This window comes from Podarcis tiliguerta (genome assembly GCF_965153285.1).
Source record: "Podarcis tiliguerta genome assembly, chromosome: 9".
NCBI classification, from domain to species: Eukaryota; Metazoa; Chordata; class Lepidosauria; order Squamata; family Lacertidae; genus Podarcis; species Podarcis tiliguerta.
In genome coordinates this window covers 53,158,388-53,185,717 of record NC_139542.1, presented here as the reverse complement: position 1 = coordinate 53,185,717, position 27,330 = coordinate 53,158,388, and the positions used below count along the sequence as shown (strand labels likewise).

Below are 27,330 nucleotides of genomic sequence, written 5' to 3'. Positions count from 1 at the left end.
AAAAAAGCAAAAAGCAACTGAATTAGTCACACAGAAGAAGAAAAACAGAAAGAAAAGGTGTTACGCACCTTCTGCGACTTTAGGTAGTTCTGGAGAATTAGAAAGGATTTGAAAAGCAGAGGAAAGGAAGCAAAGAATATTAGCTAAGCAGTGAACGAACACAGAATTTTTCAGAAATGGCAATAAATCATCACAGAGTCAAAGCTTTGAAATTTAAGTAGACTACAAAGCAGATTTCTTCATATACATGCAACATCTGGTAGACCACGTGATTTCTTATTAAGCTTTTAAACATACAAGCATGCAGGTTGTGTAATTAACAGTTACCTTAATACTCTAAACTTGTATTCAGTTGCTTTTCTCAGAATGGACAGGTTAGACCTGCCAAGCAGGACACATTAAAATTGATCTGATAACAATTTAAACTTAGCTTTAGCGACTAATAAGTTACATAGGCTCTTCAAGTGTGATGTACAGGAGTCCAAAAGCCCAAGACTGCAGAATGTCCCTGGCAAAACATGCCTAAATCCTACACTTACCAAGCTAATTAATTTCAAAAGAACTTCCAGGAAAGTGGACCGTGTCCTAATTTAGGTCAAAGACATATGAAGCCAATAAAAGCCTTAGTTACTGTTAGTATATGCATGAATGAGGGCAATACAAACAACGTGATTTTCTACTACTTTTAAAGTATGATGAAATTAATATTTTAACTAGAATACAGCATTATGAAAGAGTCAACTAAAGTTTTTACCTTCTAGAAGCTGAGAACTAACATTTATGAAGTCGATCTTCTTTCTAATATACCGCTGATTGAGTTTCCAAATGCATGAAATGAAAGTGTTCTTTTCTGCTATACTGCTAGCAACCCATTTGTACACTTTTTCAAAATGCAGGTCAAACTCGGGATTTTCCTGAAAAACAGGGACAAAACAGATGGGAAAAAATCATAATAGTACATTCCCAACATACTCTTTTAGATTCCAAGGACAGATCTAAGTAATACATTTAACACACATTCAAATGTGCATGGATTCTCCTAAAGAATCCTGTGAATTGTAATTCTGTGAACTACAATTCCCAGCATTATTTTGAGAAAGTCAGGTGCTTTAAAGTTGCACTGAATATGCTTTAAAAGCACGGTGTGGATCTATAAAAAACTTCAGCAGGTAAAAGCGTTCCATCAGTTATACTCATGGGATGCTCCCACTAACAGAAGCAGAGGTGGGGACTTTCATCACTATAATATTCCCTCTTGAAAATCTGCTGTAGAGGGCAGGGAAGCCTCTGGAGCAGCATGGGAGGTGGTGCAGGGGGCAAAGGGGAAAGAGGTAAGTGAAAAATGCAACCCATCCTGTGCTACAACAGGAGCCTCTGCTGGATCCAAGAGCCCTTCTGTTTGCAGAGGGCTGTTTAGGATCCAAGCCAATGCATTTTCAAACAACACAATGTTCTTTGAGCTGCTTTACAGTACAACAGTAGCATGTCAGATGCTCACACACAACACAAAAACAACATGATCCTAACTCAAAAAGAAATGAAGGCTTACTAGTTCTGTAGGAAATGAATAAAAATGCTTTTGAATATTTATCTGTTTGGAACTTGTGGATAGTGGTTTATAAGCACGTCAGTATCCAGAATAAAGGGACGCGGGTGGCGCTGTGGGTTAAAGCCTCAGCGCCTAGGGCTTGCCGATCAAGAGGTCGGCGGTTCGAATCCCCGCGGCGGGGTGCGCTCCCGTTGTTTGGTCCCAGCGCCTGCCAACCTAGCAGTTCGAAAGCACTCTCGGGTGCAAGTAGATAAATAGGGACCGCTTACTAGCGGGAAGGTAAACGGCGTTTCCGTGTGCGGCTCTGGCTCGCCAGAGCAGCGATGTCACGCTGGCCACGTGACCCGCAAGTGTCTGCGGACAGCGCTGGCTCCTGGCCTTTAGAGTGAGATGAGCGCACAACCCTAGAGTCTGTCAAGACTGGCCCATACGGGCAGGGGTACCTTTACCTTTACCTATCCAGAATAAAGGTCCAAAGCGATGCTTGGTTTGATTTTAAAGGTCTATAGCAAAGAAAAGTCTTGTGCAGTGCATGAAAGAAACAGAAAACCATCCCTCTGCACATTGCACCTTTTCTCCAAAGGAAATTCTCTTCTACAGAAGTTAGACGTGCGAGCTGCTTCTCTATACACTTACTCAAAAATAAGTCTGAGCCTTCAAAGAGTTGCTCGTAAGTGTGCATATGAGGGCAACCCTGGTTTCCAAGTCCATTGAAGTTAGCAACTTGCCAAAGGCATGGCAATATGTCACAAATGAAAGTTGCATTTACTGCTCACGCAGAGTGAAGATTTCAAGCCATTATAACGAAGACATACTTTGATGGCATCCTTGGCATCGACGACAGCAAGATCTCGAAGCACCCATGCAGTCTGCCTCTTGTAGAAATCTCCCTTGTCAGATTTTTTCACCTTTACCACGTTTACCTGTACCGGGCGTTCAGTTGTCACTGTGGAGTACAATAAATAGCTGATTACCACAAGACCCAAGCACCAATGTAAGATGGGCAATGCCCATTTTCCCACAAGTAAGAAATCCTAAAGCAGATATCCTGCCCCCACATTTACTTTCTATGAAAATGTAAACCTAAGAGATATTCAGAACGCAGAAGGCAGCCAGGCCCTCTCAAACATGGAAGCAGACATAGTCAGCAGCTGCTAAGCAGGAATGAAACATTTTGCTGCTTGCAGATATTAAAAGCAATTACCATATTTACTCGAGTTTAAAAGCAATTACCATATTTAATCGAGACTAATGTGCCATCAAATCTAATGCACACCTTATTTTCGCAATGTAATTTGGTCAAAAAAGGTGAGCATTAGATTCAAGTAAACACGGTATAAAAATCAGTGCAAGTCACTGCTCCCATGCAGATGGCCCCTTAGGAAGCCTCTTTATGGCAAACAGGACTCAAAACATTGCAGCATCTAAAATGTTGGTGCTGGTGCACAGAACACTTTATATCTTCTTTTTCAGAGAAACTTACATGTTAGTCCATTGCAACAAAACACAAGAAGTCTTGTGGCACCCCAAAGACTCACAAATTTATTGTAGCATAAGCTTTCATGGACTCAAACACACTTGATCATCCCAGGTATAGGGCGGTATATAAATTCAATAAATGATAATAATAAATAATAATAATTGATCAAATGCATGAAGTGAAATCTTAGTTGACCGCTATATAAAGTAGAAAATGGCGAGGTGTGGGTTGAATGGAAATGAAATACAAAATCACAGTCCGGGTCCTTTGAATTTACATACATGTGAAACAGGCACACCTTTTATAGTAGCAGGTTGATGACAATTTACTCAGCACTGCCAATATTATTGTATTAGCACTTGTATTGTGGCAGGGAACCATTCACAAGGCAGTGCTAGCACATAGATCCTGGCATTGGTAAGCTAATTAATATTTGTAGCATCCTTTGCTACCCCTCCGTAGGATAGGTCAAGACCAAGTGAGACTTAGGAATCCCAAGTCCGCAGCAATATAACCAGCCAGCTGACAATGTTTTCCAGCTGAGAACCTAAAACTGCTTGCCTGACATGCTTGACAAGAATCCCTTCTACAGTAGGCAATAGCAAAAGCATAAGCTTTGGGGAGTTCCCTTTAGACATAACCTATCAATTGACGTAAAGTGCTGAAATGCTATACTTAAATCATAAAAACACCTTTTAGAGGAAATATGCAGTAATTGTACAGTGGCTTTTCCTAACAAACCAGATTATTGTTTTTATTTAGAATGCACACATCATTTAATCACTACACTGTATAGGTGAAATTGTACAATTTGATAGTAAAAAAAAGTACTGTATCAGCATTTAGCAATGAGCTTAATTAGGAGTTAGAAAAAATGTTTGTCCATGCTTAAAAAGAAAACCACATACCTGTGGCACACAAAAAGCAGTTTCTCTTCTTTTTTCCTGCTTTGCAAACATTAACAATACTTAGCAAACGTTCATCATTTGGAGTGAAAATATCCCTCTGTAAGGCATGCTTGATTGCAGTCATTTTCTCTGAGCTGTAAGATATACGCAATAATAATAACATTTAAGTACTTTTCTGAATAGATTAAATCAGCCACCACCTACTGGACCCAGGAATTGAGGGTGTCTGGCACCCGCAAACTCATACCAATATAATAAGAGAACAGTGTATTTGATCCTACGCATTGGTTGATGCAGGACTTTGAAGTGGGGTTGGGACGTGGCTAAAATCAACTTACAAACAAAACTAATTTTTAGCTGATGCATGAACATCCTTAACAAGCCAAGTGTAGCACTGTATGCTGGCCTCACAAACACACAAGTGCATGTTGAAAACATTTTTCTTTAAAATCAGATAAGCTGCCTGTAGTAGAAATCGCATCCTAACTCACTTGGAAGAGCAACCATTAATGAGTCAACAGCTGCAGAATCACAAGTGAACATTTGCTACACCTAAACAAAAAACAGGCTGAGCAAGATTTAAGTGTTTAAAATACCAAAGTAGCTGAAGACAACATGCTGCTTCCACTAGCTTAACTAAACAAATGACAAATTACAAAAGTCAAACAATCGTGGTACGTTTCCGCTGCAAGCATTTGTGGACTTGACAATACTTTGAAACAAACAGGACAGATTATCACTTAACTACAGTGTTTCTCAAACTTGTGTTTCCAGCTGTTGTTGGAGTACAACCCACATCACCCCTAGGTAGCAGGACCAGTGATCAGGGATGATGGGAATTGTAGTCAACAACAGTTGGAGACCCAAGTTTGAGGAACACAGAAAGAGGTTCTAATAGTGCCATCCTAAAGTGCAATAAAACTTAAAACTTTTTTTTTTTTTAAGTGCAATAATAGTGCCATCCTATACACATCCAGGGACGTGGGTGGCGCTGTGGGTTAAACAACAGAACCTAGGACTTGCCAATCAGAAGGCTGGCAGTGAGCTCCCGCTGCTCGGTCCCTGCTCTTGCCAACCTAGCAGTTCGAAAGCACATCAAAGTGCAAGTAGATAAATAGGTACCACTCCGGCGGGAAGGTAAATGGTGTTTCCGTGTGCTGCTCTGGTTTGCCAGAAGCGGCTTAGTCATGCTGGCCACATGACCCGACAGCTGTACGCCAGCTCCCTCGGCCAATAAAGCGAGATGAGCACTGCAACTCCAGAGTCGGCCACGACTGGACCTAATGGTCAGGGGTCACTTTACCTTTATACACATCCACTCAGAATAGGACTTACTACCAGGTAAGCACATGAAGAATTATGGCACCCTAAAGCTCTGGAAAAAGGGACTCTTCCAGGTAAGTCATTTAACTATCCACATAGAGTTTGGGCCTAACTCAAGATGCTCCTCTGAGGGGACTGACTCTGAATGGCGTTAAGGCAACAGAAGCTCACAGCTGACCAACCATGATTTATATTCCCATTTAAAAAATAAAATAAGCTTCTTGTTCGATTTCAGTTTATAATTCTTGCCTGCTCATTGGAGTTTGGTGGGGAAGGGATAGGGTCGACACGTGTCCTGTATACCATATCATTCCGTATTTCTATGTCAAATGCTATGACCGGTATTGATATCTAGTTTTATCCTGGGCAGCCAAGCACAGACAGGTTTACAAATTCATGTGCAAGTGGGCGCACGTGTGACAAATTCCAGAGGGACCATTCCGTGAGGCTGCAAGTGATTTGTTATGTCATTGCTTTGAAGCCTACCAGAGAAGAATGGCAGGTGAAGTTGATGGACTATGCTGAGATGGCTAAAATGACGGGAAGAATCAGAAATCAGGAAGTCCAAAATTTTAGTAAGGAATGGGGGGAAATTATATCTTATCTTAAAGACCATTGTAAACAGTTAAAATCATTAGTAGGATTGAAATATCACTTGTAGGTTAAGGGTGAATTCTGGATACAATGGAGATGGAAAAGATTTGGAGCATCATAAAAGATACGGGAGGAAATGGTTGATAATAATAGGACCCACAAAGGGGAGGATGGAAGCTTCTTGGAATCTTGTGGGGGTTTTTTTTTTAATGCTTTACTGAGCTTAAAAAGAAGTAACAAAAAAGGGTTATCCAAAAGAAAGAAAAGAAAATGGTAATATTTGTTACATCACATCACAATAGGTTCTTCTTGAGTTTCTAGCTACTTCCCGCCACCCCATCAAGTATCTACCACTTAGTCTATGTCAGCTGTCAGCAAACCTTTTCAGCAGGGGGCTAGTCCACTGTCCCTCAGACCTTGTGGGGGGCCGGACTATATTTTTTTTGGGGGGGGGGGGATGAACAAATTCCTATACCTCACAAATGACCCAGAGATGTGTTTTAAATAAATGGGCACATTATACTCATGTAAAAACACCAGGCAGGCCCCACAAATAACCCAGAGATGCATTTTACATAAAAGGACACATTCTACTCTGCTTTCTGGACTGTCCACAGGCCGGATTTAGAAGGCGATTGGGCCGGATCCGACCCCCAGGCATTAGTTTGCCTACCCATGGTCTAGGTAAAGGTAAAGGGACCCCTGACCATTAGGTCCAGTCGTGACCGACTCTGGGGTTGCGGCGCTCATCTTGCTTTATTGGCCGAGGGAGCCGGCATACAGCTTCCAGGTCATGTGGCCAGCATGACTAAGCCGCTTCTAGCGAACCAGAGCAGTGCACGGAAACGCCGTTTACCTTCCCGCCGGAGTGGTACCTATTTATCTACTTGCACTTTGACGTGTTTTTGAACTGCTAGGTTGGCAGGAGCAGGGACCGAGCAACGGGAGCTCACCCCATCACAGGGATTCGAACCGCCGACCTTCTGATCGGCAAGTCCTAGGCTCTGTGGTTTAACCCACAGTGCCACCCAGGTCCCTACCTAAGTGATAGACTAAGTCCTTGGAATCTTGTTTTTAACGATTTATGGTTATCTCTGTGAAATTTTAATTTGAAAAACCCTTTTTTTAAAAAAAGGACTGCTTTGAAGCCACTTCAGCAACAGAACAAACATACAAACATCGCCCCCCCACCCCTCCCCCCCCACTGTATTTTGCCAAAACAAAGGTGGTGGCACTAGGATGGGGCCGCCTGGAGAGGGAAGCCAAGGCAGGCGAGGGCGGCTTCCCGGTGAGGGACTCGGGACCCCTTTCTGAAGAAGAGGGGCGCTTCGGCAGCAGGCCTATGGGGGTGGGATGAGTAAAGGGCGTGAGGCGAAGGGGCCAAGGCGAGCAGCACCGGAGGGGCGGGTGGGGAGACCTGCCCGTGGAGCCCCCCACGACCACCCTATATGCACCCCTATGCAGAGAGACCCCTCTTACCCCGCAGCCTGGGCTGGGGAGAAAAGCCCTTCCCCGAAGCTGCTCCTCTAAAGCCGCCGGCCGCTGTCAGGCTCCGAGGAAACGCTGCCTCTGTCCCTCCCTCCGTCCCTACTCGCCTTTCCCACTCCTGTCACCGAAAAGAACCGGAAGTACACGGAGTGAGGACCGTAACACGTGACGGAGGAGCGTCCTCCTCCGCCGCAGAGATTAGTGGGGAGTGTGATAACCATAGATGTCGAAAAATAAAGAATGACACGAGGGGGGGGGACCGTTCTGAGCAGCTGTATTTCCTTTCTTGCTCCTTTCAGCGTTTCAGAACTTGCGCGCTGATGATAACTTCGAATGAAAGCAGGGTTAGAAAAAGGGCAAATTCAAAGATATTTGGAATCCATTCCTATAAATACTGTAATAAGGTTGAAATCTCGTAACAACCTTGTAAAGTATACAGTTTTTGGTTTTTTCCTCTCCCCCTTTATTTCCCCTTCTACATGCGTTATGTTTCTCTTTTTCTCTCTTTTATTTACGTCTCACTATGTTTAGTGCACATATGTACTTTTGTGGGGGGGATATATAACGAGTGTACACACAAGAAGAAACTAACTGACTGAATATATGCTATACTTGGAAGCGAAAAAAGAAAAAGAAAAAAGGCATTTGCCCCCGGGATTGTTTGGGGATCCCAATCGCACTTAGAACAAAAGGCTAAATTCCCCCCAATTTACGCAGATAACTCAGAGCTTGGTGCTGACCATGGCAAGATTGCAGGCTCGATTCCTGTACACAGGACAACTACATACCTCCTGCATTGCAGGGGGTTGGTTCTCAGGTTCCCTTCCAAGTCTACAATTCTATGGTGGAGATTTTAGTAGACAGCTGTCATGGTGTGTGAGTGAGTGAGAGAGAGAGAGAGAGAGCGTGTGTGGATTTTGACATAGCTTCTAATGCAAGACCCGGAAACTCTCCATGCACATAATTGCATGGGTCATTCTATACTTTTCTATCTCTGTGAGAGGGAAGGATGCAAACAGGAGGCGCAGGACCAAAAAAAGGTGGAGATGGGCGTTGATTGGGGAAAGAGGGCGGGGTTATTAAGCGTTCTCTTTCCTTCGCTCCTCCCACCGCGGGCAAAGGGGCGTGGCGAAAGCCCATGGCATATAAGCAATGTGGGGAGGAGAAAGGACTCCGGATTTTTATTGGAGTAAATGCACTGCGTGCTCCTTAGTCCAGAGCAGCTGTGTACCTGGGTCCCCATCTGCTCCTCCTGAGGGCAGGCGGTTAAAGGCTTCTCAGTGCTGGGTGGATGCAGTGATGGTGGCGAAGAAAAATAATAATAGCATGGTGGTCCCGCCAAGGCTGCCCTAGACAAGGTCGACTGCCGTTTGCATTCAGTCAGATTTATTCCATGTTTTCTGCCATTTGCACTTCAGCTATATTCTGTCTTGTTTCACTGTCTTAGCTCTTCAGAAAATCAAGCAGCTTAATAAATTGATCCCTGGAGACCTCCAGCAAGCAATCAGCTTTCAAAAATATGCCACCATCCAGCCAGGACAGTAGTCATGCAAGAGTATTCATTGCAGGATCAGTTTTCTTCGGTGGAGAGAACACTGGAGACTTACTGCATCTTTTGTAATCTGTTTATTTACAAATGTAGCAGGCTGGGTAGGTGTTACAGGTGTACAGAACCAAGCACACAGTTTCAGTCACGGAAACATCAGACCCTTCAAATTTGAAACCAGCTGTCCAGTCAAACCAAACTAGGAAATCCTTCTGTGCACCCCACCATTCTGGAGGAAATGTGTGATGACCACAGCATTTCAAGCAAGTCAAACCCCAGATCTGCCACTGAGTCAGATAATCACTGCAGTGCAGTGGTTAGAACATCAGACCACAGCTGAAGAAATTCAGGTTCAAATCCCCCACTGGTGACTTTGAACCAGTCATCCTATCACAGGGTTGTGAATATGAAATGGAGGGGGGGGAGCGGTTTGGAAACCATGTGGGATGCCTTGAACTCCCTGGAGGAAAGGTGGGATAGAAATGTAATAGACACATCTCTTCTCCCTGAGGAGTGGCTGGTTTGCGCTAATGCAAAGGTGCCATTTGTGTGAAATGGCTCCTCCAAAATCAGGGTTGTAAAGGGGTGCTACAAGAACTATGCATCACAAGGACATTCCAGTTGATGCAAGTGGCACCTCTGTAAACCAAAGCTCTGTTGAAGTGGTCAGAAGCAAGTGTAATCTGGTCCATAGTTTTTTGGGGGGAGGGGGGGTTGTATTTTAAGGTACAGGCCATTCATGTTTGTTGATCCTGCATCAAACCAATTAAAAAGATAATGCTTTAAAAATTACATAGTTGTAATGACTTAAGAATTCCTGAGCTATTGTGCTCCAAGAATGTGAATGAGGTATCATAAAGGTTTAAATCAGCTCACTTTCACAACAGAGTGTGCAGAAATGCATATATGATATCCACATTCATAGTGGTGGTATTTTAAGTATACACTGTATTTTCATTTGAATCCTGTCACACATATAAAGAAGAGCCAAGCAAGAGCAAAAATAGTTGAACGTAACAAATATGTAGTTACATATCAGTTCCAAGGATACCAAACAAGTCTGTTGAAAGTATCAATTACTGTATTTGTTCATTTCTTAAGAAAGAATGGCAGGGAGTATTTACAGTTCGATTTTTGTTGTCTCATTAGAGTTGTTACTAAAGGAACTTCCTCCTGCAGCCACCAGTGCTTCCATATGCGTGTTAAGTATAAAATTGATAGCAATATGTATCTGCTGCAGGCTGTTTTCACATGTAAAACTTAAAAGTAAGTTTTGTTTTGCTTTTTAAATAAAGCAAGCTGCCATCTATCAAGTTAGGCCACTGAGTATCGCCCCACATTGTTTAAAGCACATTCAAGACACATTTAAAGTGCATGGCTTCCCCCCAAAGAATACTGGAAACGGTAGTTTTCCTTTAACAGACATGCAATTCCCAGTACCCTTCTCAAACTACAGTTCCCATGATGCTTTGGGGAAGCTATGTGCTCTAAACATGTATAATCATTATATAAAGCCAGACTTATACCCACTGCTCATGACTAGTTGCAATCTACATGGAACTGCATGATTCCCAGCGCATGCTGTGCAACTCTTCTGATCCTTTATTTATTAATTTTTGTTGTGGTCAAAGCACACACAACTTGTGACCTACAGAGCTGAACACTGTTCACTAGCTCTGCTTCAAGTCTGAGAAGAGCAGGGCAAGCCACATTGTTTCTTCCTTTTATAGGCAGCAAGAGCCTGTTACATCTTCACTTGGCGGGCACAAATTGCATAAGTGGGTGGCACTGTGGGTTAAACCACAGAGCCTAGGGCTTGCCAATCAGAAGGTTGGCGGTTCGAATCCCCGCGACGGGGTGAGCTCCCATTGCTCGGTCCCTGCTCCTGTCAACCTAGCAGTTCAAAAGCACGTCAAAGTGCAAGTAGATAAATAGGTACCACTCCGGCGGGAAGGTAAATGGTGTTTCTGTGTGCTGCTCTGGTTCACCAGAAGCAGCTTAGTCATGCTGGCCACGACCCGGAAGCTGTACGCTGGCTCCCTCGACCAGTAAAGCGAGATGAACGCCCCAACCCCAGAGTCGGTCACGACTGGACCTAATGGTCAGGGGTCCCTTTACCTTTATTGTAGGAATGTGCATATTTGTTTGCTTTGTGTTCTAAGGCTACTAAAGATCAGAGGTGGCAGAAATGGGAAACCATCTTATAAAAATGCATACCACGACTTGTCTTTGCCGCTCCTGCCCACTGCGGTTTATTGCATGCACAGTAACAAAGGGACGGGACACAACTCCTTGCCCCCTAAAGCACCAACACATGCCAGACTACAGTTCCCAGGTTTCTTTGGGAGAAGCCAGGCCAGTTAGACCAGTATAAAACTAACATACAGTTTTGTGTAGCTGTAGCTATATTGCAATCTTATACATGTCTATTCAGAGGAAACACCATGGAGTCCAATGGGGTATGTGATTACAGGAACGCAGCCTGAATATGTGTTTCAATTTTGGTGAAATAAGTGGTTGGAAATAGATATTTAAGCACATACATATATTGTCAAGACTCTCTCTTTGAGATGAACAATTTATATAAAAAATTGTAACCATTTATGAAAAATCTAAACCCTGACAGTACGGAATTGAACTATTTAAAAACCTTATTTTGAAATTGTATCCAAATCCGGAGAGAGTGATAATAGTCAGACAGGCAGAGGGCACAGAGACAGACACAACAGGTTGGATGCATAGAAGCAGATTCTCATAAGTACTAAGCAGTCATCCCCATTGTTAGATGACCAGAGGGAACCATCATTTATGTAGGTAAAATCAAAGTTGACTATCTTCAAGTCCTTCTGGAGGTACATCTCGTTCAGTTTATTTAATGTCCTCGCAAAGGCGTATTTAGATGCACAGCTATAAGCTTCCCAACTGTAGACTTTCTTGAAATGCATATCAAACCACGGATTATCCTGAAAAGAAAGAAATAAAAAGAGAAAAATTATTACTTGTACAATAGTGTCTAAATCCTTATTGTACTGCACTCAATCACCTTGTAGCTTGGGCATGTTATTGTGGATTAAAAAAACATTTATTGATCCAAGATAGATTTTGGAAATATTTCCCAAACTCTTGAGTGGTTCTAATTTGTACAACTTGTGCCAGTAATTTTTGTTGCTGTTGTTGGGGGTGGGGAGGGAATCCTTCCACCAGTTAGCAGAAATTTTGATGAAATAGAAATATTTGAATAGTTATAATTTGCTTCAGATATGTTCGTTGCTATTAAAACTTAATATTTCTGAAATTTTGAAATGGTGTATGTCATGGGTAGGCAAACTAAGGCCCGGGGGCCAGAGCTCGCCCAATCGCCTTCTAAATCCGGCCCGCGGACGATCCGGGAATCAGCGTGTTTTTACATGAGTAGAATGTATGCTTTTATTTAAAATGCATCTCTGGGTTATTTGTGGGGCATAGGAATTTGTTCATTCCCCCCCCCAAAAAAAATATAGTCCGGCCCCCCACAAGGTCTGAGGGACAGTGGACCGGCCCCCTGCTGAAAAAGTTTGCTGACCCCTGGTGTATATCATTGAGATAAAATCAGATAAGAGCGAGAGTACTTTCCTCCCTCTGTCTCTCTTTCTCTCTCTTTGACAAATCAGGCCTAAGTCTTAAAGCAGTGGCTTACAACCAGTGTGCTGTGGCACCCTGGGGTGCCTTGAATGATGGTCAGGGGTGCTGCAGGCAGCACTGGTGTTTGTCCCTCTTTCTTTCCCACCTTCCTCTGACACCCTCTCTCATCTCTGCCTCCCAAAGGGTTGTGCAGCTGTTTGTTGCAGCAGCCCTAGCTACAAGCTCCCCAGGCAAATTGTGCCTCTGGGGCTGGCTTTGGGATGCTTCCCAGGCCCCTGTGGGGCCGTGTGAGACAGAACCTCTCTTTGGGGCTGGAAGACAGCTCAGAGACCAGGGCGGCAGCTGTGGCTGCTCAGATGACTCCCAAAGAGAGGGGAGAGGAGAGGAGCCTGAGGGAACACTCCAGAAGGGAGGGTGTTTGAAAAAGGGTGAGAGGCTGCCAGCTCTGCAAGCAAGGGGTGACATAACTGGGCTCCTGATCCCCTCAGGGGTGTTGCAGAAAGACTGTAGTTGGTCAAGGCAGCCATGGACTCAAAAAGGTTGAAAACCTCAGCCTTAAAGTATTTAAAGTTCAGTGAGGCCAAGAGGTTTAGAACTTAGAGGTGAAAGGAAGCAGGGAGCAGATTTGAGAGACATGGGGTGGAAACCAAGGTGAGGAAAGGAATTGCCAACTTTTATTTCCAACTTCCTTTTGCTCAATAAGTTAGCCGATTAAAAGTAATAACGTAAGTTGCATGTGAATTCCTGCCTTTCTAGATGTTGTTTAATTTCCTATTACTGAGGATAGTTCCTCCTTCTTCATTCAAAATGTTTGTATTCAATTAACAAAAAGTTTGGTTTAACATGTTGCATGAATGAATTTCCGTAGTAATTTGAGCTCCAAGATAGTGGCAGTGCTAAAACTGACCATAAGATAACGTACTATATCAATACTGCTTAAATAAGACTGTAATTTCCCCACATTTTGGAGCTTGAGAGAACATGGAAAGCCCTGAAACCCAAAGGGTTCTTTTTGTTGCTGCTGCTAATTGGATAAGGTTCATAGAACTGAAAGAGACTGCTTAGTGGTTTTGGCAAGCAAAGCTTTATGTGGAGCAATCATAGTATGGATATGCTACAAAATATTCAGCCTGAAATCTCATGATGAAATTTTTTGGAAGAAATTTAAAGACTATTTACAGAAATATTATAAGATAAATGAATGTTAGTATGTCATTGGATTGAACGTAAAAGGTTATTAGTAATAAAGTGGTAAAGGAGTACAGAAAATTTAAAGGTTAAAAGGTATAAAATTAAAAGGCTTTAATTTGTTAAGATATTAAGGAGATTAAGATATATTAAGATACCAAGATCAAGTTTAAAATTTGACAAGACAGAGGGAAGGGATTTGCTGATTAAATATATGAACTAGAATACAGTGAAGGGAGGTGTGGGGAAGTCTGGGAAATAAGTAAATGCAAGGAATACTACGAAATGGAATTGTTTTTAACTGTTTTTCTGTTTCTTTTTATTTTTGTGTTGCTTTCTCTGTTGTTTTGTATTTTTGTACTTTTGTATTTTTCTGTTATTTTTTTCTTCTTATGTCAAAACCTTAATAAAAAAAATATAAGAAAAAAATGAAATCTCATGATGCAATTTTAACATAATAACTTCTTGCGTTAGCGTTTCATTCCAAAAATTACATCACAAACTGCAGTACAATGATGCCTTATAATAAAACACAGTCCTTACAGTATCAGCTTCTTTCCCATCAATCATCTCCAAATCGTCAAGAAACCATTTTTCAGATATTTCATAATTCTCATCGAGGCCTATCCTAAAGTGTTTCACCATAGTTATTTGTACTTCTTCGCCTTTTGTTACTGCAAGACAAAAACAAAAGAAGAAGTTTGCACAGATGATACATTTCTGCACTTATCTGAAAATTAATTCTCTGTTATTTTTAGAAACACTATATGATTTCAATTAATGAATAGGACACAGGAGTGTCTGAAATTTGTTAAGTTTGGATACATTTAGCAGGCATATTTTATCTTGTGCAATAAGTATCCTTATTTGGAAGCAAGTTCCAAATGGAACCTACAAGTAAATGTGACTAAGATTGTCACCTCAATATACAAACACTTCAATGGCACCGAAACATCCTGTATAGGCTGGCTATTGGATGTACAATGTTATTGATATATTAATATAAGATTGTGACAGTAAAGTTCATACTTCTTCCAGTGTTTTGTGCATTTGTCCACTCTTACATTCTCTCACATTGATGTTGCATTCATGTTGCATCCACTAATTTACCTAAATCTGGCAGCTGCTTCAGAGCCAGCGATTTCACCTCTTTACATGCTACTATATTAATATTATTATTAATAATAATTTTATTATTTATACCGCACCCATCTGGCTGGGTTTCTCCAGCCACTCAGGGTGGCTCCCAACAGAATTAAAAGCACAATAAAACATCAAACATAAAAAAACTTTCCTAAAGTTTGTGGGGAAAAGGGTTAGGAAATAGGTGCTTGCAGGAAAAAGCCCATATGGGAAAACACAGTGCTTATCACTGCCATGTTTGATATCCTGAGAAAGATGCTCTCCACCCCAGACCCAGACCATTTTCTCTTCACCTCTATACTGCTCAGGTTGCTCATCCTCCCTTCGCTTTCCCAAGCAGTGGGAAGGAAGCAAACAGCTCCATTTTTCTTTCACACACACCCCAGATTGCTACCTCCTCTAACCCACTGGCTCAAGGCCAGGACCATGGTATCTTGCTTGGAGTACAGTATCTGCAAAGTCTAGGATACATATGCAAATGCTTCACTTTGCACGCTTGGGACTTCCAAGTTTTGCTTAGTTTCAGTGAAGCTGTCCAGGGTGCTGAATGATGGAAGATGCCATATGCCCAATGAAGACCTGGAAATGGAGTGTGTTTGTTGTGGTATACCTCACACATTGACTCAGTCTTCTGACAAGTGTATAAAGAATGGTGTATGCATATGCACTCTGTAACTGATGCACTTTGTGTGATTTGCATGATGCAACATGTGTGCGTGTATGTTTAAAAGCCCAACTCTTAATATACTTTTTTATATATAAAAGTGCTATGAATATCCACAGGTAATCCTCAGCATACTTACTTTGAAGTTAATCCTATTAATTCCAGTGCGGTTTATTTCTGAGTACCGCTAGATCTGTCACTTTGAACCATGATCCTGAATACATTGACTGAAACCTAAGAGTTATTTTAAATACATACAAAGGATCATGGATTTTTTATTTTTTGACATTTCCTGGTCAGAAGACCAGACTTCTATACTGTATCACAAACTGCTTTTGGAAAATTTTCACTTACAAAAGTTTTTTGCCATGTGTCATGAAAGACTGCTGCCTGAGAAGCACCATTCCAAATCCCTTTGGTTGTATGCAGCTAGTTTGCTGCTTTGGAAACTGGCCACTGCTTTGCTAAATATAGCCTTTCCTTTTAAAACAATTTTTGGAAGACAATTACAGTGGTACCTCGGGTTACAAACGCTTCAGGTTACAGACATTTCAGGTTACAAACTCCACTAACCCAGAAATAGTACCTCAGGTTAAGAACTTTGCTTCAGGGTGAGAACAGAAATCGCACGGTGGTGGCACGGCGGCAGCAGGAGGCCCCATTAGCTAAAGTGGTACCTCAGGTTAAGAACAGTTTCAGGTTAAGAATGGACCTTCAGAACAAATTAAGTTCTTAACCTGAGGTACCACTGTACATAGTTTTTCCTTTGCACAACCCAGTTGTCAAGCAAATTGATTGGAACCAAGTTGCCTTTTAAGTTAATAGGAATGTGGGTGCATTGGCGGACCTCGGTGTCTCAAATTTCAGTGGCACCTTGTGCAGTGCCAAAATTTGGTGCCCACTGCCTCTCGCCTTCCATTGGACGTAAGAGTGGTGGCGCCTGTTGTGGCGCCTCACAAGCTCTGGCGCCCCACAAGCTCTGTGCCTGGTGAGACTCCACCGGTTGCGCTCCCCTAGAGCTGCCTCTTGTGACTGTCAGGGTGAAGCTCTGGGTAAAGCAAAGTGGGGACTGTGAATACCAAAATGAATTTCAGAGGCAGCAGTAGGTTCTGAAACTCCATAGTGACTTACTGAATCTTGGTTTGGTCTATGTTAATTTTTGCCCAGCGGTGAAGCAAAGAACCACTGGATTATAAGTGAGAAAAATGCAGATACTGAAGGATCTTGTTTTGAGGGAGGTTTTGCAGATGGCACCAACAAAAGGGCAGCATGAAGGAGGCTAGCAAGAGCAAATGTGTCTTCTAGGAAAAGAATCTCTCATGACCAGTAATTTCATATTTTCAGCTATACAGATAAGGAAGCAAGTTTTGCCCCAGAGGCATTCTGTCCTCCAATCCATTAATTCACCACCCATTCTGATTCCGTGCTTTAACATTCACTGAATCTGAGGTGGTGGCCTTTGATGGTGTCCCTGCTTTTTCTTTCCTAATATTCTGGACAAAAACGATTTCTTCACCCCCTTTTGTACAGTCCTATTGATTACAAAAATGTTGCTCCCCCACTATTTCAGAAGAAAACCCATCCCTCTGCATTCTCTTGAGGTCTTGCATTTGGAAATATTTAGAAGCATGAAACAATGCAAACAGCAGATCTTCATATTAGTGGCATACCTCACCCCCAACATGGGTGATAACAGAGCACATTGACCATACATTTAGGTGATAAATATAAGCAGAAGATAAGCAAGGATATTAAAGTCTTTCAATTCGTTGAAAAAATCTTTGAAAGTACTCCGACTACAAAATTATTTGCTTCATGTTACAGGTGCTTATATTATCATATTGGGAACAAAAGAGGACAATCTTTTCCTAGGGTTTTGTAGGAAATTTTACACACATACAAACTTCTGATTAGCATCTCTGTTAAACTTCCAAAATAGCTCTATTGGCGATGATTTGTGGTGATAAATTATTGCATTGCAAAAACACCTAGTATCAAGGCTCAAAGCAGTGCGACAAATATCTAAACAATTTGTAGTTGTACTTATATAAGAAGGGAAAACTAACAAATCCTCAACAATGGCTACCAGAACTACAATGCAAACAAAACCCACAAACTTACAATATCTTCTAGCATCACACATTTCTCAATTACCGGAAGACATAGGGAACCCGTAAACACTGTTATGAGTTGGGCCAACTTGAAGCGTGCAGGGAGATGGCAACAAACAATTAAGATAAGTCAATCCTGACCACATTGGCTTGAAAATGAACGCAGTAAGAATTACATCTAATGGGAAATAGGCTTAGTACTGCAGATTGCAAAGGAAGATGCCATTTTGCTGGTACAGTATTAAATGCAGTCTGCCTACAGCTGACACAGTGAGATGTAAATATGCATTTACAAACAAACTCAAGCTATCAGCTAAAACCCCCTATTTAGGAGTAGGAGTACAACTGAATTCCGAGTAACCATGCATTAAAATTTACTGCAAAACTAGATTACTATTCTTTTTCTTGGACTTGTGGGAAGCACCAGCCTCTTAACTCTAAACACTTTCAATGTCCAATCCCCGTCACATTTGCTTTGAAGAAAATTTCATTGATTTCATAATTCCAAGCAGATGTGCTTAAGACTGCTGCCTTACTTGGAAATAAATACCATTAATCAGAATACATCAGATTTATTGGAAATGGCATGAAATTGCAGCCAGGAGATCCCCTGTCAAATATAAATATTTAACATTTGTGTTGGATTTTTTCAAAGCATCCCACACACATTATATCCGTCCGTTATATTACCTTTCTGCTGCAGATAGACTGAGGCTGAGAGAACTGTGGTTTCTCTACAAGGCGCCACATTAGTTCATGACTAAGGAGAGCTCTGAATCAGAAATTTCTGGCTCCCAACTCACACTCTTAGTCGCTACACCAGGTTGGATAGCTGTAGCCTGGACCATGTTAGGCCCTTTCCTATTTACCTGAAGCACAGAGGTAGAAGCGATCCTTGCCCGAACACTCAACTTCAATGAACTCATACAACCTTTGCCCAAGGGATTTGAACAGCTTCTTGTTGAGGTCCTCTTTCACCAACGATGACATTGCCTTGGCTTTGATCACGAGCGACCCAGGCAGATGTTATGTTTCCACACCTCTTCTTCCTTCTAGAGTCCCTCCAGGAGTTAGGACCTGAGTTCAGTGTCACACGGCAATCAGGCCACAGCTCCCAGCTTGTTGGCCAGAAGACCAGCGGCCCCATTCAGAGTCCTGCCCAGCAAAAGAGGCTCCTCTTCTCTGACATAGTTTGCTGATGTGAAGAGAGATTGTCTTCTGTGGGTCTCAGCAGCCCCCTGACTCTCACAGGGCAGAGGCATCTTTAATACCAGAGCAGCGAGGAAGCCCCATTCGCACTAACTCATTTTGATTCCATTATCCCAGTCGGTTAACAGCTGCCTGGAGGTATTGATTGAGATGTTCTTCCATTAAGGATATTACCACTGGCGAAAGAAGAGACAGGAGCAGGAGCTACATCTCCTCACCCGCCCTCATCTGCAGTGCCGCTGCTGTTCCCGAACACTTAACTTTTGCCACAAGTCTACGTGCATCGCTTCAGAAATGAAGGGCAGCCAGACAGTTCTGGCTCCGAAAACACCTGCCAGTTCAGAAAGGGCTTCAGCACTAAATCCAGATCTTCACTCTCAGGACACCAGGGGGGAAAAGAATCCACCATCCGGGTTATAGTAATTCTGGAAAGCTGGTTTTTCTACTGTAACCCTTTCCATGCTAGAGTTTTGTCCCAATGCTATACAAATGTTGCAAAACATTTCGTTTATGAAACATTTCGTTCGCCCTTTCCCAAAGCTAATTCCTTCCACAAATATTTTTGAAATCATTCAATTCTCTGTAGTCTTAATGACTCCCCCCTGCTTCATTTCTCTCTAAGCCAGTGGTTCCCAGCCTTTTTTTTTTTTTTTGCCATGCCCCACCTAAGCATCTCTAAAATGCTGATCCGCCTGCCCCCCATGACATATAATTCTAATTATTCAAAAAGTGAACTCCTATTCATGTGGAGGGAGCCTAAAAGGCCATTAACTTGGTCTAAACCAGCTTCCAAAATGCCTCCTTAAAAATCAAATTGCCCCCCTTGTGGGGCATGTGCTTCATGTTGAGAACCATGGCTCTAAGCCAGAAGTCGGCAACCTAAGGCCGATGGGCCAAAAGTGACCCATGGGGGGGGGTCACTTAACCGGCCCATAAGCCGCTCCTGAACCAAGCTGTCCGCTCGTTGAGTCCCCACATGCTGTGCTAAATTGGCACAGCACAGCGCTGGGACTCTCTTCCGCAGCTCCAGAAATCGCTTCTGCACATGCCCAGATGCCCAAAATTGCGCCTGCACAGAAGCGATTTTCGGCGTTTGGGCACGTGCAGAAGTGATTTCTGGCACAATGGACATGCGCAGACATGATTTCTGGTGTTGTGCTGCGCCGGTCTGGCCCACAGAGGATCTCTGTGGGAGTGATCCAGCCCATGCCCAGTAAGCCTTGCCGACCCCTGCTGTAAGCACTATATTTTGCCTGATGGGTTCAACACAACATATCTCCTGTTTTTCAGAGGGATTAGCCCCATTGGGGGGGGGTGTGCTCAAAAAGTGCTAGACTGGCAAGCTACCCTCAGCTGACGACCTGAGTGGAAAGAGCATCTGTAAACACTATTGATTTTAAATAATATCTTTAATTCATCTCCTTGCTCATTAGCAGAATTGCTTTCTCTTTTCTAACTCCCCCACTCCTCCAGGGAGGCTATTAACAGCACATTTAAGCCATTTTCACAAATGATATTTAAATCAGTTTTGCATTTTCTCTGCTGCATGGAGTATTTACTAGGTAGAATGTGCCTTCCGTTTAAAATGATCTCTCATCCGCTTTCTATGTTACACAAATAGAACAATCGGAGTAAGGCGTAAGTACCATTGAACTCATGTTCAAATAGACAAAACTAATGATACATCAATGTGATGACCCATTTTATTTTGAAAATCTGCTTCAGGAGGAAGTCACTGAGAGGGGGGAAGCATTAGTGGGGAGGGGGTGCCAATTCTTTCCTCACCTGACAAATCAATTATCTCCTAAAGTGGCTTTTCAAGCCAAAGGGATGCAGGTGGCGCTGTGGGTTAAACCACAGAGCCTAGGACTTCCCAATTAGAAGGTTGGCGATTCGAATCCCTGCAACGGGGTAAGCTCCCGTTGCTCGGTCCCTGCTCCTGCCAACCTAGCAGTTCAAAAGCATGTCAAAGTGCATGTAGATAAATAGGTACCACTCTGGTGGGAAGGTAAACGGCGTTTCCGTGCGCTGCTCTGGTTCGCCAGAAGTGGCTTAGTCATGCTGGCCACAAGACCCGGAAGCTGTATGCCGGCTCCCTCGGCCAATAAAGCAAGATGAGTGCTGCAACCCCAGAGTCGGCCACGACTGGACCTATTGATCAGGGGTCCCTTTACCTTTATAGCCTTTGGGCTGCCATTTCATGCATCATGTGTAGTTTGGCCCTCAGCCGGTCTTACTTCTGATGACCACCTCAGCTTTGTAACTGAATTATGCTTCTTCTCCATACACTTTTATATCGCCCTCAAAGACACCTGTGCATAAACATGAGTACTGTATTATTGAACTGCAAGCAACCACGTGTGAAAGGTGTATTTTCACAGCAGTTTCCTGAATGCTCGGTATAGAATTTTATAAAGAATTTGTGTTTAAGGATGACTTGGAGCATGGAAGGTAGATTGAGAGTATATTGGTAAAAAAACTGTAGGAGAGGGACGCAACCGTGACCTTAATGTGGGTTTCTGCTATAGACTTCCAAGAGGACTTGGATAATGCCTTCCTAAAGCAGATTATCAAAGGTTCAAAAAAGGAGAGAGAGACATAATAGTAATGGGAGACTTCAGCTACCCTGATATCTGCTGGAATCCAAACTCTGCCAAGAATGCAAAGTCTGACAAATGCCTCTCTCTTCTTTTTGGCGAGCACTCATAGCCAAATAAGATTGTCTTCCATAAACACAGTTTTAAAAGTGAGTCCATAAATAACTGTGGAGGCCAATTCTGGATCCACACATCCTTCTACAGTGGGGACATAGTTTTCCAGGCAGGAGTTGGTCATAGTGAGGGTTTGCCAGGCGTGCCTACCTCTTAACATGTTTCTCCCTTGTGTCCTGAGTTTGAGTGTCTTCAAAACCCACGACACCTTTGGTAAAGGCTGTTCTCCAATTGGAGGGTTTGCCGGCCAGTGTTTCCCAATTGTAGGTGTCTATACTACATTTTTAAAGATTTGCCTTGAGAGAGTCTTTGAACCTCTTTTACTGACCACCAGCATTATGCTTACCGTTTTAAAGTTTGGAATAGAGTAATTGCTTTGGAAGACGATCATCAGTGGCTTGCTGACAGTGTCATTTCCCAGAAGGTGGAAGAAGCAACAAGGGGGGTCATCTCTCTTAAGGGTAAAGGTAAAGGAACCCCGGACCATTAGGTCCAGTCGTGACCGACTCTGAGGTTGCGCGCTCATCTGGCTCTATAGGCCGAGGGAGCCGGTGTTTGTCCACAGACAGCTTCCGGGTTATGTGGCCAGCGTGACTAAGCCACTTCTGGCGAACCAGAGCAGCACATGGAAACGTCAATTACCTTCCTGCCAGAGCGGTACCTATTTATCTACTTGCGCTTTGACGTGCTTTGGAACTGCTAGGTTGGCAGGAGCAGGGATCGAGCAACGGGAGCTCACCCCGTCGCGGGGATTCGAATTGCCGACCTTCTGATTGGCAAGTCCTAGGCTCTGAACTGGCCAAACAGAGTCACTTGGCGGCAGGCAGAAGTTCAACTGGTGCAGCTTCTCCTCGCACGCAAATGCGGTGTAAGGGGAAACCCCTCCACCTGTTGAAGTTCTGCTACGCGCAGCTGTTTTAAGACACGGAACCTGTCCAGAAGAAGGAAGGAGAACACCGGCTGTTGTAAAGATTCTTTCCCTCTCCGCGTTGCGCGAGGTTTCCGCGCCCCGGGGCGTGTTCCCGTTCCCGCCCGTGCGCCCAGGGCGAAAAACATGCCCAAGGCTTCCCTGTCCCGCCTTCGTGTTGCCACAGGAATGAGCCCGAGGCTGCTCCTCCCCACGAAGTGTTGGAGACGGAGCCATGGCCGCCTCGCAGCCAGAGGCAAACCCTCTCTCCCCCGACGGGGATCGCTCTCCCGCGCCAGCCTCCTTTGCGCTTCCTCGCCAGGGAGAGGCGCCGGGACGCCGACGGTTCCGCCGAGCAGCCGCCGCCGCCGCCCATCTCTGCGGGCTGCTGCTGAACAGGAAAAGGTAACTCGCCCTCGGCCGGCTCCACTCCGTCTCCCCTTAAGACCCGCATGCGGAGGAGGCGGGAGGCCAGTTGTTTCAGCACCTTGGCCAATGGGGGGGGGGGGGATAGTTGTGCGCTCTGTGCATGCCCTGGGACTATTGCACATACGCGCGCGCCTTTCTTTCCGCCCCACGGGAGCCACGGCTAAAGAGAGGCGTTTGCACGACAAGTTAGGTCAAAATATCTAGAACTCCTGACTCGTTGATTTAGAGCTAGATTTCAGAGAGCTGACTCCCTGGAATGGCTGTGGAAAACTCCCCACCCTCCAAATTATTAGATAAACACACAGATCTCATACATTTGGGTGGATGGTGAAGCTGCATTTAGGCAGTCTTCTCACTTTAGGAAGTGTTCAGCCTAATGTTTACTTGGAACCAAGCCTCACTAGGTTCAGTGGGACTTTGAGAGTCAGCAAAGTGCGTTTAGGGGTGCATCTTTACGCTGCCACCAGTGGTGTAGCGTGGGTTGTCAGCACCCAGGGCAAGGCAAGTAATTTGCGCCCCCTAACCCGTGGATTTCCACCCCCTAACCCATGGATTTGTGCCCCCTAACCCTAACCCCCAGATGTTGCCCCCCCTGCACCCCCCACGCTATGCCACTGGCTGCCACCATGTTAAGGCTTTCTTCTGAGTAGGCATGGATTGCATTGCGAATAAACCCAGGAAGTAAGAAATAAGTCACAGAGTTGGAGGGAATCCTGAGGGTCATCCAGTCCAACCCCATCCGTTCCATCACCTGTTGATGGATGGACACTCATATAGCAGCTATCTCTGGGATGGCTGCTGTTGGGCTGGTGGAAGGAGGCGTATCTGAACGCAGAAAGTAATAATGAATTGCATTCAAATACATTTGCAAGCTAGCAAGACCTATCCCCTGCAACAGCATACAAATTGATATGCTTAATTTGACCCAACAACACACATACAAACAAAACACACGCAACCTGTCACACCCAGCACCCTCCAGACTCTCACAGCATCAGCAGAATAAAATATCTGTCTACATAATGCTGACACAAAAAGCTTTGCACATGAAACTGGGAAATACTGGCCTGCGAGCGCTCCAGTTGAAGAACAGCCTTTACCAAAGGTGTCATGGGCTTTGAAGACACTCGAACTCAGGACGCAAGGGAGAAACGTACTAGGAGGAAGGCACGCTTGGCAAATCCACACCGTGATCAACTCCCACCAATGTCCCCACTGTGGAAGGATGTGTGGATCCAGAATTGGCCTCCGCAGTCACTTACGGACTCATTGTTAAAACCGTGTTTATGGAAGACAATCTTACTTGGCTATGAGTGATCGCCAAAGAAGAAGAAGACAAGAATGCAATTTCACTGTCTTCCCCTTTCCACCCTTCTTTTCCCATGTCTCTTTTCCGATAGCCTCATATTTCCTATAACGATAATGTCTTACCTCAAATATGACTGTTTTGTTTGACTAATTCAATGACTTGAAAGCAGAGACTCTGTACATTCTGTTATTACCCAGGAAAATCTTCATAAAAACATTTAAAAATACAGCTTTCAGTATGTGCTGTTTTGTTTGTTTGTTTGCGTTCCCATTATCTTGAGCTCTCACCTCGGTAACTTGGAAAAATGTACCTCGGCTTAAATGTCACGTGCATTGCTGCCTGCGGAAGTTTGTTCCCTACCATATTAAATTACCGGTAGTCTCTAATTACAGGTAGTGAAATTCTATGCTTGTTTAACTCAAAAGAAGATCCTGCTGAGTTCACCAGTGCTTATTCTAAAGCAATTGTACAGAGGAATGCAGTCTGATTGCTCTTTTAACAAATATTCAGGGATGCTTGCCTGACCCCAGCCTTCCTCTTCTCCTTGTTTCTACAACTGGTAGTTCTTCCCAGGGAATTGCAGCCTGGATGTCAAAGGAGTTCTTATGGGACCCCAAAACAGTGTGAAGCTTGCATGCTACTGCTTTGTTACTACTACACCCTGGCTGTGCATTGACACTGCTTCATCAGTGCTTTGCTTAATATGAAACTACAGAGGTACCTTAGTTGTCAAACTTAATCCGTTCCGGGAGTCCATTCAACTCCCAGAACCGTTCAAAAACCAAGGCGTGGCTTCCAATTGGCTGCAGGAGCTTCCTGCACTCAATCGAAAGCTGCGTAAGCTGCGTCGGACATTCGACTTCCAAAAAAGTTTGCAAACCAGAACACTCACTTGCGGGTTTGCGGCACTCGGGAACCAATTTGTTTGGGAGCCAAGCCGTTCGACAACCAAGGTACCACTGTACTGTCAAAGTTTGTTTGTTTGTTTAATGTACAAATTACTGAGATGCAAGAATAATGAACAAGTGTTTCACACACTGCCTTTTTTTTCTGAATAAGATGGACTAACAAAATGCCAGTTGAAAATAATCTGTTAAATTGAAAGTTTTAAAGTTTGAACACTCTGTAGACTGAAATCAGCTCAATAGTTGGTTTTAGTTAGAAGAATTCGGTGTTTACAGAACTGACAGTAAAACATACTTATTCTGGCAATTTTACCAATATGCAAGGAGGGTGAAGCCTCTTGCCGGGGGGGGGGGGGCGGGAAGGCTAACAACAAGCAAGAATATACAAGTATAATTTTTTTTGTTTATTTAACAAAATTTATATAATGCTTGATTGTTAGAAACCTCTAAGCAGTTGCAAAAATTCACAATGAAACATTCAAATTACTGATTAAATACAGGTGTTTCAGAATATTCAAAAGATGATTCAATTGTACGCTTTTTCTCTATGGTTTAAATAACTTCCTTATAATTTACCAAGTTAGCACATGAGCCCTGTATCTTTGTATCTGCCTTATTGAAATATTTCTTTATCTTCACCTTATTATAGCCGTTGTATGTACCATTTATTTATCTTGATCAACACTGGGAAATTTTTGCTGCTCTCAATAATTAGAAACTTTTTTTTTTTTAAAAAAAGAAAAGTATACTGACAGGCAAACCACAATGTCTTTTGAGAAAGAGCTAAATACGAATAAAAATAGATAAATATTGTGTAAGCTCTTTACTCCAGAATAGCCAATGCCACACTTTTTTTTTTCTTGTGCAGATATATTGAACATTTTACCTGGAGAGGCAGATGAACTTCAAAAGTGACTTCTTGTTCAATGTCAGTGATTATTCTAAAAAACAATTTGTGAGTATTTTTTTATGTTTCATGAATCCTTAAATCTCTAAAAGCCTGGTTGCTGTGTCTCTTGCCTGCTAGCCACAATCAGTCTGCCATCCATTTATAATACGAGGCTAGTAATACTGTCCTGTGCTTCAATACTCTTGAAAGGAGTACTTAGATCATATATATATGTTAATTGCTTGGAAAACCTGAAATGTCTTCTCTCTATCTGGTGCTGTTATTACTGGGGCAATTCAGAGCTGATTATGGAATACAATCTGGGGTGCAAATGGGCCACATTTTATACCCATACAAGTTTATTTCTATGTGAAGAATTCTGTTAGATTTAAATAATGTTCAAATTAAATTATTTCTACATTGTGTGTTGTTGGGGGAGGGGGAAATACAATGAACTGCAGTGCCCTGTTTAGGGAAGTTTTTAATGTTTGAAGTTTTATTCTGTTTTTAGTGCTCTGTTGGGAGCCGCCCAGAGTGGCTGGGGAAACCCAGCCTGAAGAGTGGGGTATAAATGATATCTCTAGGTTTGAAGTCAGCATGATTAATTACCCTGAATGTTGGATACATACCCAGAAAAACTCCATTCTAGTTTCTGCCATTGACTGACCCAAGCGTCAGATCATAAACTCAGCCTTATTTCCTTACCTGCAAAGTGGAAGTAATGGCGCCAAGTGCTATTTAGGGGATCGTTTCTCAGTTGTAAGCATTTGCACGGAACATAATATTTTGTAATGTCATGCCCCTTGCCTAGTGCTGGCTGGCATACCCCATCCAAAGCACTTATTTTTCTGGCAGAGCAAATCAAATGATTTGACACTATTAATACAGCACTTTTATAATGAACATTAACAGATGAGGTGTAATTCTGTTAACATTTTTGTTTTTTAAAAAAGTGGGAAATGTTGCTTTTGATGAGCAAAATTTATTCAGAAAATTTATTCAGAAAATTTAAGTCCAAAGAGTTACAGATTTGCTCTATTTTGATGTTATTAATGTCAGGACTAAGTTCATTACTGGGAGAAGTTAAGGACATCAAGTTTTTATTTGGGAACAGAGTGATTAGAATAATGTAGGGCGAAACCTAAAATTGGATGTGTTTCTAGTAAACAATGACTTGGATCCAGAGAGCCCATTACATGAGCAAAAAGAACTTCCAGCTCCATTTGCCACAGCATAAATGTTAAGTTTTTGGCCCATGTTAAAACCTGTTTTTATTTACTTGGGCTTTGCAATCCACTTGCGCCTCCTCCATTCTAGTTACTGTATATGCTACTATTATATTAATCTGTTATTTAT

The 27,330-nt window shown here is 43.0% G+C and overlaps 3 protein-coding genes across 15 annotated transcripts in view; 1 reads left to right on the top strand and 2 right to left on the bottom strand.

Annotated features, from left to right (window-relative positions):
- The window catches only part of EXOC1 (exocyst complex component 1), a 29,131-nt gene extending 21,636 nt beyond the window's left edge, over window positions 1-7,495 (bottom strand). For 4 of the 8 annotated variants that reach the window (XM_083458115.1, XM_083458117.1, XM_083458118.1 and 1 more), the window contains exons 1-5: window positions 7,334-7,495; window positions 3,938-4,071; window positions 2,365-2,495; window positions 755-914; window positions 69-89 (exon numbers count right to left, since the gene is read on the bottom strand). In XM_083458115.1, coding sequence (XP_083314241.1) covers window positions 69-89; window positions 755-914; window positions 2,365-2,495; window positions 3,938-4,061 — 436 coding nt within the window. In that variant the 5' untranslated portion in view covers window positions 4,062-4,071; window positions 7,334-7,495. The remainder of the gene's footprint in view (window positions 1-68; window positions 90-754; window positions 915-2,364; window positions 2,496-3,937; window positions 4,072-7,333) is intronic. The other 4 variants (XM_083458116.1, XM_083458119.1, XM_083458120.1 and 1 more) reach the window with 1 other exon arrangement.
- A 1,662-nt stretch (window positions 7,496-9,157) lies between these two features.
- The window catches only part of EXOC1L (exocyst complex component 1 like), a gene marked incomplete at its 5' end in the record, with an annotated part of 117,205 nt that continues 99,032 nt past the window's right edge, over window positions 9,158-27,330 (bottom strand). For 3 of the 5 annotated variants that reach the window (XM_083458517.1, XM_083458520.1, XM_083458519.1), the window contains 2 exons: window positions 10,597-11,851; window positions 14,241-14,371. In XM_083458517.1, coding sequence (XP_083314643.1) covers window positions 11,582-11,851; window positions 14,241-14,342 — 372 coding nt within the window. In that variant the 3' untranslated portion in view covers window positions 10,597-11,581. Of the gene's footprint in view, window positions 11,852-14,240; window positions 14,372-18,484; window positions 18,606-27,330 lie in introns of those variants that run through there. The other 2 variants (XM_083458516.1, XM_083458518.1) reach the window with 2 other exon arrangements.
- LOC310685644 (cyclic nucleotide-binding domain-containing protein 2-like) overlaps window positions 22,663-27,330 on the top strand; it is a 43,290-nt gene continuing 38,622 nt past the window's right edge. The window contains exons 1-2 of one of the 2 annotated variants that reach the window (XM_083458410.1): window positions 22,663-22,847; window positions 25,954-26,040. In XM_083458410.1, the coding sequence (XP_083314536.1) occupies window positions 25,984-26,040 (57 nt within the window). In that variant the 5' untranslated portion in view covers window positions 22,663-22,847; window positions 25,954-25,983. Of the gene's footprint in view, window positions 22,848-25,953; window positions 26,041-27,330 lie in introns of those variants that run through there. The other variant, XM_083458411.1, reaches the window with a different exon arrangement.